A 9,798-nucleotide genomic window follows, 5' to 3' on the forward strand; every position below is an offset into this window, starting at 1 on the left:
GGAAATGAAAACAAACTAAAGAATTTAGGCCAATTTAATGTTCATTTCAGGTAAGAGATGACATACCTGCATTCTTTACATGAATGTATATGATCAGTGTAAAGGAAGAGATCTTTTAAAATTATATTTAATTCTGCTTACTGAAATGCCTACTATTTTTTTGTCTTCCTCGTCTTTCTCACATTGCTTCCTTCATGTGTTCATTCTGTCAACTTATAGTAATTAAAATCCTACCTATATATTCAAGCCCTACCATAAATACCTCTTTCCTTGTGTTAGCCTACAATCATTATTACGGTGTTTATCTCGTTCCAATTTAGTATCTGAGAATATCTGCTCAGCACTAATTATGTGCCATGTACTCTATCAGTGGTTTTTCAGAGTGCTCTTGGTTAATGTTCTGCTTCATGTTTTTCCTGATACTCTCAATTAATTGTTCATAACTTAAAGACAAGGATCACATTTGATTCACTTCAAAAAATTCTATATGCTTTTTTTTTTTTTTTGAAAGAGAATGAGCAGAAGGAAGGGCAGGTGGAGAGGGAGAAAGAATCTCAAGCAGACTCCACACTGAGCATGGGGCCCATGCAGGGCTTGAACTCAGGACACTGAGATCATGACCTGAGCCGAAATCACAAGTCAGACACTGAACCAACTGAGCCACCCAGGCACCCCAAGAATATTCTATGTGCTTTTGATTTAAGTACAATATATATTTCTTTAGTGGATTTGACTTCCTGAAAAAAATAGGTTTTCTCCCATCATGAAGTCAAAACAAACTGCCTCCATTCTCCTTTTCCGTCATCTCCTGTAGCTGTCATTCTCAAGTGTAGGTCTGCTCAAAATTACTTTTATTTCTTCTCTACTTCCCTCAGAGAAATATGAGAATGTGTAAATCATGGCTAAGGATTTTTACAGGAGTTTTACAAACACAAGCAAGTACTTTGTGACCTTACATCACATAGAGAAATGAATTCATGGGTTGCTTAAGCAATTATAGAATTATATTTTATCTGGCTTACTGAAATGCCTTTTTGTCCTTAAATCATAAAAATTCGTAGCAGAATTTTCACTATTTAAGAAGAAATAAAACAACTGTATCACTCAAACTGAAGTTAGCTATGACTGTTCTCCACGTCAAATACTTTGAATCTGGCGAAGGGTCTGCTGCTAACCATTTATACGGCCTTAGGCATGAGGCTTAGCCTTTTCTCCACATCAGCATCTCTATCTGAAGTGAAGATGGTGGATTCAATTATCTCTAAATTCCCTTCAAGCTATGCTAGATGCTATAAAAAGGCACTTTCTTATTATTACTCTGAGTTATAAACCATTTCTCTATTGTTAAAGTTATACCTCTATTCTTTCAACCTTTAATATCTATGTTGCTTTTATAAATATGTTAGACTCATATATTCTGTTCTATACAATATATGTTACAGCATATTTATTTTCAGAAATGCATCGGTTTCATTGAGCTAGTGAATATTATTCTCATAGGGTATGAAGGGAAAAAAAAGATGCACAACTTTTCCTATTCTCTGCTGAAGCTCATCAAGGCTGAATGGGGAGAAGAGCTGGACATTTACATAATTAATTTCCTTTATTATTTAAATTACCCTAACCAATTACTTTAGAATAACAGTCCTTTTGTACACCTCACTTTTAGCTTTTAGGCTACATTTCATTAACATTAAATATGAAAACTTGATTTTTTAAAAGCACAGGGCAGCACCAATTGGTGCAGTTGCCCATTATGAAAAATCAGTGGAGACATGGGACCTAATAATAAACAAGACTAAAATGAACCTGTCTTTCTGCCTTTTGCATTATAAGAATTTGTGGGATAGAAATGATTTAGAAAGAATATGGAGAAGTGTTTGCAATAGTTTATCTCAAAATCTTTATGTCTCTTCTCTCTTTTGATTGAGACTTTGAGATACCCATTCTATAATTTCAGTCTTCTGATCTTGTGGGCCATAGATCTATGATCTAAGGCTCATTAAATGAGATATATTAATATTGACAATGTGACCTGCTAGAAATAGTTTAAGATCTCTTCTTAACTACATATTTTTTTAGAGAAAGCTGAACAAATGATGAAAGTATCCTGTAGTCAAGCTCTCAAAAAATTCAAAAACGTTTCTTTAGAAAGTAAATAAGGCATGAAAACTGTTCTTTGGTATACGTAAGGAAAAAGGAAAATGCACACAACATTCACACACATACACAGTTAAGGACCTACGGAAGATCCTGAGTGATAAAGTTACCAAATCAACTCCCTTACTGCCTGTGATAATTTATTGCTTACACTCATACATAAAATAAGGCCTTTTTTTATTCAGCAAGTAGGCCACTCGGTTTACAGCATGTCTGTATATCTGCTCTAATTTTATTATATCTTAAACTGTATCAGTCCTCTTTTCTGGGACATCTTATAAAAATCATGCGTATACTCAAATATACAATGATGAAGTACTTTGGAGGTATCAGCTAATTATACCTAGTATTCAAGAAAACAAAAATCATGCTCCACCCAGTGCAGTCTGAAAAAGTTCATCCAAGATTTCTAAGATTCTGATATCCATTTGATCTGTGAAAATTCATAACATAAAACACTCACATATTTGTAGCCCAAAATCTGGAGTTCTGCCTTTTCATAGTAACCAAGTGACTTTGAGAACGTAACAGAAATATTTTGTTTTTAGATTTTACAGATAGATAGATAGATATTTATATTTAGAATTTCATTTTGTTCCTACCTTTATGACAAACATTTAAAATACTTCTGCTGTTGTTACTGTTTTTAATTTTTATTTGGAATTCAAAATATGCATTAATATAATTAATATAACTGCAAATAATTTTATTCATCACTAGCTATTATTAACTTTTTACATATATTAATTTGTTTAAACCTCAAAGTAAGCCTGAGGATATGCTATCATTATTACATTTACTGATGAGCAAAATTAATATTGAAAATATTAATCAAATGTCCCATTCAATATCTGGCCCTTGAGGTTTCCTATTGCTTTCATTCTCAAATTTTAAATATTGCTATCATAAATCAGCGCCAAATCATTTATTGGGAAGAAAATAACAAGAATGAAAATGCATGCATATCAGTACTTTTGCTGATCAGAATAAAGAATTATTGAAGATGTGCAGAGAACCACAAAACCCTTTAAAAATCTAATATGTGAAGCTATTCACATTCTACCTTCCATGTTGCAGTGTGACAACTGCAGAAAAACAGTAAAAAAAAAAAAATCACTAACATGATAACCAGACACAGTAAGAATAGCAGTTGAAAAGGTTAGGTCACCATAAAATGTCCAAATCACATCATAACCTCACATTTTCACTTCCAAATTATCTTTTCCCAGCAGGGTAGAAATAGAGATTCCAACTGCATAACCTTTCATCCAACATTATTGCTGTGCTAGAGAGAAGGCTTAAGTAACTTAATTTTTCTCACAAAACCTGATGTTGATATTTGGCAGCTTCTAATCTGGCTGGGTGCCCTGACATGAATTGCAGATTCTCTGTGCTCCTTTTGAGAAGAGTTTGAGGAGGATGAAAGCAGATGCAGACAGATGCAGATGGAGCCCGGAAGCTAAATAGCATGAGGCTCCTCACTACAAGAGGAGTAGATTTGGCAGCCTCACAGTGTTTTAAGGAAGGAAGGTAATTTTCCATAAAGTAATTAGATAGTCGCTTAACTTAAACAAACCATTGTGGTGATTGTATTTTGTTTTCGTAACTTTAGGAAATGTTCTTTGAATGCAAGTTAAAATTAACAGTTGTTTTTGCTTGTTACTGGCTTTGATTGTCATTTTTTAAGGCAATAATGGAATTTTAAGGTTGAAAGTGATATTTAAATTGGAACATATCCTAACTGATCTCCACAATCAAAGTCAATGTTGACCTTTTCAAACAGATACACCAAAAGTCTGTCGTTGCCTGGTCTGGCAAATTTAAATCTTACTTCCAAGTTTCCTGATTTTCTGGCTACTGCCCTAAACTTCTTAGGGTTGCATTATTTATCCTTAATCCCCTATTCTTACAGAACTGAAGCCTCTCATACCTGTTCCTGCATGCCGTTCCATCAACAGTTTTCCCCAATGGTAGTTCTCTGTTCACTTGTTACTTCTCGGGGGTGAGAAGGGACATTTCTTTTCATATCTATTGGAAGGTTCTCAATTACTGTATTTTCTGACCCCTCAACACCACTTTACTCATTCTGCCTTGGGTAGGTGGGCTGATTAACTCAAATTTGTATAACTTTTCTTACCCACAGGAGGTATCTACTATTAAATGATTTCCTGAGAAGTTTATGCTTTACAAGGTTCCATCCCCTCCCTGGTATATCCGCAGTTTTGAGGAGTTAATTTCAGAGACCTGAAACTTTGATATTCTCTTTAGACATTCTAAAACATAAAACAAAAAAGAAATTTAAGGAAGTGATTAAGGCTACCCATGTGTACAGGATAAATGGCATTAGGCCTTGGATTTTACTTTGTGGGCAAGGTATTTTAAACCTGGAAGAGACTTATGTTTATCCAGCTGATATTTTTACAGTTGCAGGGTTTCTGTTGTTGTTGTTGTTGTTGTTGTTGTTGTTTTTCATTTCTGAGGTCTGTGCAGGATGTTCAAGCCAGTTCTGTGGTGACTGCAGGGCCTTGGGTAAAGGCATCACCTTAAGAAAAGATGCCTAGACTTTACAATAAGTGCTGGACATCTATAAACTTGGCAAAGTAGCTTGGACCTCAGAGAAAGCTTACAAGGGACCACCTTGTAGCACCCCAGGTGGTCTACAGTGCTCTGCAAGACAGACCTCCTGGGGCTTAACAGCAAGCAGAACCCGACCATTGGGGTCTGATAAGTAAAGGCTGGTTGCTGGGGTCTAGCAAGCAAAAGACATGGAGACTTCATGGCTACCCTCTGCAAAAGCTAGATTGCTTGTGATCCTGCAAGCTAACAACCAGTATTTATAGTCAGTTCAGGTGGCTTCAGCATGCATACTTTCATTGCTTACTTCACAAGTTCAGCATTTCCTAAGTAGGCAGAGATGAAGCAAGAGAACTTTACATCTTTAAAGATATTTTAAAATTTGATTTACAGAATATTTGCTACTTTTATATCATGTGCCAGCTAAAGTTTGTGTGTACTTCACAATACTAGAGAGGTTCTAGCTTTAAAATGTGAATACAAAGGTCATATGGGTCAGGCTAGATTAGCAGCCCCAAATCTTTTTTTTAATATTCCCAGTCAAGAAGGAAACTGTGAACAGGGCATACCCTGAGTCTTCTAGCCAGTGCAAAGACCACAGAAACTCAAGTTGGTTCTAAATTGGTTAATTTCACATGAGAAAGAAACCCCCCTAGGAGGCCGATTTCTTAACTGTAAACAGTTCCATAAGAGGCAACAGAATAAGGAGCCATTGTGGTGCATGACTGAAAATGCTCACTCAAAAGGCAGTGTAAATACTGGGTTCCTAGCTAGAGACCAAAATGAATATAGAACTGGGTGTCAGAAACCACAGACTCAAAGAGAAATTAGAAATTAGAAAACTGTGCAAAATGGTAATGTAAGAGGGCCAAAATCACTCAGTTGGCGGTCAATATCTTCCATTTTTTTTTCCTTCCAAAACTTAAGCAGAGAAGAAGGATGTTTTTACTAGTTTGCTAGGGCTGCCATAACAAAGTCCCATTGATTGGGTGGCTTAAACAACAGAAACCTATTTTCTCACAGTCCTGGAGGCTAGAAGTTCAAGATTAAGATGTTCATTTCTTCTGAGGCTTGGACATGGTAGTCTTTTCTCTTCCTTCTCTGTCTTTCTTATACACAAATTTCCTTTTCTTGTAAAGACACAGTCATGTTGATTAGGACCCACACAATGACCTCATTTTAACTTAATTGCTTCTTTACAGCCTTCTCTCCAAATATATTCACATTCTGAAGTACTGAGGGTTTGGACTTCAACATGAATTTGAAGGGAACACAATTCAGACTATTACGATGCTAACTGGGAATGGTTCCACAAAACCCCAATGACATCATGTTTATCATGCTTCATTCCAACTTGTTCTGTGTCTTCTTTGTGCTAGTTTCCCAATCTTGGGAGCTCAAATCACTTGTGGAACACAAAATTTAAGATTAGGAACAATTTAAGAGATTTTAGGGCTTCATTGTTATCACCTCACGCGTCTCAGAGCTTGTGATCCTGAATATTCCTGATCTATTGGTATTTCATCATCTGGTATGCCTCTGCAGGTTTTTGTTTGTTTGTTTTGTTTTGTTTTAAATTTATAACTGAATTAAGTTCTTTTCTACTCCTATTACACTAAGAGAATATTGTTGGTGATGATAATTGTTGGCTTGGTTTTTGTTTTTAATCATGAACCTGTGTTGAGTTTTATCAAACGCTATTCTCTGAATTTCCTGACATTACTTTTCTCATCTGGGTACAAACTGAAAGTTTTTTCCTTTGTTCTGTAAACGTAGTGAATTACATTAATTGATTTCCCAGTGTTAACTGAATCTTACATTCATGAATTAAACCCAGTTTGGTGATAATATACAATTTATTTTATGTATCATTGAACTTTGTGTGCTTATCTTTTGTTTAGGATTTTTGCAACTGTGTTTATGAGATATTTTAGGCTATAGTTTTTCTGTCTTGTAATCTCCTTGTAAGATTTTTATGTAAGGTGATGTGTTCTCAAAACAAAGAGTTGTTCATTTTTTTTCTATCATCTGAAAAGATTCATGGATATATTAATAGTATTTCTTTCTTAAACATTTGGAAGAATTCACCGATGAAACCATCTGGGTTTGTAGTTAATTTGAGAACAAGTTTTAAATTATGAATTCAATTTATTCAACAGATCAGGGCTACAGAGATTTTTTTCTTCTTTCTTAGTTTGCCCTTAAACCTCAAAAGTTATTCATTCCAATACAGAATGTCCAGAGCTCTTTGTCTTTTGGAACTCTTTCTGAATCTTTAGCTACCATGGTAGCAATAGCAAAAGAGCAGAAACAGTAATATAAAGAAGAAGCTGGTACATAATCACATAAAATACCTTCTCGATTCAATTATAGATAGAGATGATCAAAGGGATATTTCACTCTCATCAAGTTAAAAACAAAGAAATTGAAAATCTTCACATGGATTTTCTTAATTTTACATTAAATTTCATTCCTTGTTATTATGTTTTACTATTTTTAAGTTAAATATAGAGTTAGAAATGTGTGAGAAAAAATTACTTTTCTTCAACCTTGTTAAACAGATATAATGTAAGCAGCTACTGAGAAATCTGGTACAGTGAATAAATTGGCAAATCTTAATCAGATGTGAGTGGTTTTGTCTTACACATGTTATTATATACTTGATTTTCCAATTTAAACCTTATACATTTATAAGTATAAATAGTTAAAGCATGACATGTATGTAAATACAAACATTTTAATATTTTAATATTTCATCCAAAGTTTACATTTCAAAAAATTACAATCTTTTGCTTTATGTTCTAGCAGTGAACTTATGTTGAATAATATAAAATTTATCTTAGATAAGATTACTAGAATTAAAATGCTGCTAGTGCTATTTCCTTCAGTTCTAATTATTCACCAGTGATCTTAAAATCATTTAAAATACTTTCACCTTTGATTGTATAGTGTTTCCTAATATTAGTCAATTCTAGGATAAAATAAAATTACTTTGCTAATAACAAACTCAATGTTTGAAATTAATTATAATAACTTACATCAAAGCAAAGACTATATACATATTGATTTAATAATACAGAAAAGCATTAAATATAACCTTACATTGTAATTTACATTTTTCCTAAAAAACAGACTAAAAAAACAACCAAACACTATATATAGCACCCATTATCTCGTTAGTGTCAACACTATATGACATCACTATAGATGACATAAAATGTTGCCTAGTTGTTTTCTAGTATTAAAAGGAATCAGCCTTGCTGGGAACTCAGAGACCACAGAAATGTAAGCATGAATGTCTGTTTAAATATCTGATAACACTACTAACTATCTAAGTAAATATGGTAAAATTACGGAGTATAACTTCTTTGAAAAATGTTTTCTAATTCTTACAAAGCCAGAAATGTTTATATAAATACATATTTTTCCACATCAATAACCAGTAATATAATTATAAATAATTAACAGAGTAGAAGAAGAGTAATAGCTTGGTAGAAGTACTTTAACTCAGAGCTTAACTCAGTTTAACACAAACAATTCAATATGTTAACCTTGATCAATATTCAATATGTATCCTAGAATTATTAATTTGCAATTTACATGTGTTGAGATTTAAACTTGGTTACACCAACCTAATAGTCAAGCTACTGAATTGCCTTCATATTTTGACTGTTTTTCTCCTGCAGTGGGCCTGACTGATCCTTGTTTAGATCCCTGCTATATTACCTGTACAAGTCAGCACAACAACCGATTCTATATGAACAAATTCGCAACAAATTTAGGACCATTTTTTGTTGTAAATACCATTAGTTCACCTTCGGCCTAACCCAGAACACTTGGAGTGTATATATTTTGCTCAGATAAAACACTAAGAAATAATGGTTGTCTCTCAATCAAAGTGGATAAATAGAGACAAAATATTGCACTTGTTTTCCTCTTTTTTCTCTTGCACCCAAGATCAAAATAAGCTCAAACATGAGTCTCATGAGGTGGAAAAAAATCTTCAGAGAGACAATAAGGTGGCCAGGGACGAGAACAAGGCTCTCAGAAAAGAAAACAAGTCCCTTTGGGGAGAAAATAAAGCTCTTCGGCAAGAAAACAAACTCTTCCAAATGGCCAACCAGTTGATCCGGGAGGTAAATCAATCCTTGAGACAGCAAAATGAGGCCCTATGGAAGTTTAAAAATATGATTTTGGAGAGCCAAAAACCAGCAGGGGAAAAAATTAATGCTTTGAACACAGAAAGAAAGTCTTATTGGCAACGGAATCAAGCCCGGGAAGCTCAGATCAAGGCTCTCAGAGAACAGGAGAAGGCCTTCCAGAATGAGGCAAAAGCTCTTCAGAAAGAAATAACGTCTCTCCGTGAGGAGATAAAAGCCTTGCAACACCAGGAGAGAGCAATAAAAATGGAGGAACAAGCCCCGATGAAAGAAGGAATAGCACTACAGATGGAAGAACAGGCTCTGTGGAAGGAGGAACAGGCTCTTCGTGAGGCGAACAAGGCTCTTAGAGAAGAAAACAGGGCTCTTCAGGAGGAGGAAAAAGCCCTTCTGGAAGAGGCAAAGGTCCTTGAAGAGTGGAATAAGATTCTTCAGGGAGAAGACACCAAACACACTTGCTGGAAAAATGCACAAGAATAAAACAGAGCAGGACAATTGTGACTTGAAGACATAACCAGCAAACCATGAAGACAATTGACATTCCAGTAAAAATCAATAAAAGTTATGAAGGTGAAATACTGTTGTTGGGATTGAAGTCAAAAGCCTCGAAATTTACAGTACTCATTATCTGGTCCTGGAAACTAAATAAAGTTCTGAAAAGTAAAAAAAAAAAAAATGGAAATTATTCTTTTGGGTTTAATTACATTTCACACTACTCTTGGAGGTATATATTATTCTAGAATATTTTTGCAAAGATATATCACTCAAAACATGACACCAAATGCACAAGGGGTTTGCCCTTTACTTTCAAAAACATTGGATGAATGTTGTAAGAAATTAACAGCACAGTGGAAATATTTGTCTCAAAACTTGCTCTTAGAATTATGAATATAGTGAAATATAA

General features: G+C 34.3%; 1 protein-coding gene across 1 annotated transcript; it reads left to right on the plus strand.

Moving 5' to 3' along the window:
- Positions 1-8,612: 8,612 nt before the first annotated feature.
- On the plus strand, positions 8,613-9,547 carry LOC103659151 (coiled-coil domain-containing protein 70-like). Its single transcript, XM_008686633.1, has one exon. The coding sequence runs from the start codon at positions 8,613-8,615 to the stop codon at positions 9,372-9,374; it is 762 nt and encodes a 253-aa protein (XP_008684855.1). The 3' UTR covers positions 9,375-9,547.
- Positions 9,548-9,798: the final 251 nt, after the last annotated feature.

The sequence above is a fragment of the Ursus maritimus genome, unplaced genomic scaffold (genome assembly GCF_017311325.1).
Source record: "Ursus maritimus isolate PB19 unplaced genomic scaffold, ASM1731132v1 scaffold_10, whole genome shotgun sequence".
Classification (NCBI taxonomy): Eukaryota; Metazoa; Chordata; class Mammalia; order Carnivora; family Ursidae; genus Ursus; species Ursus maritimus.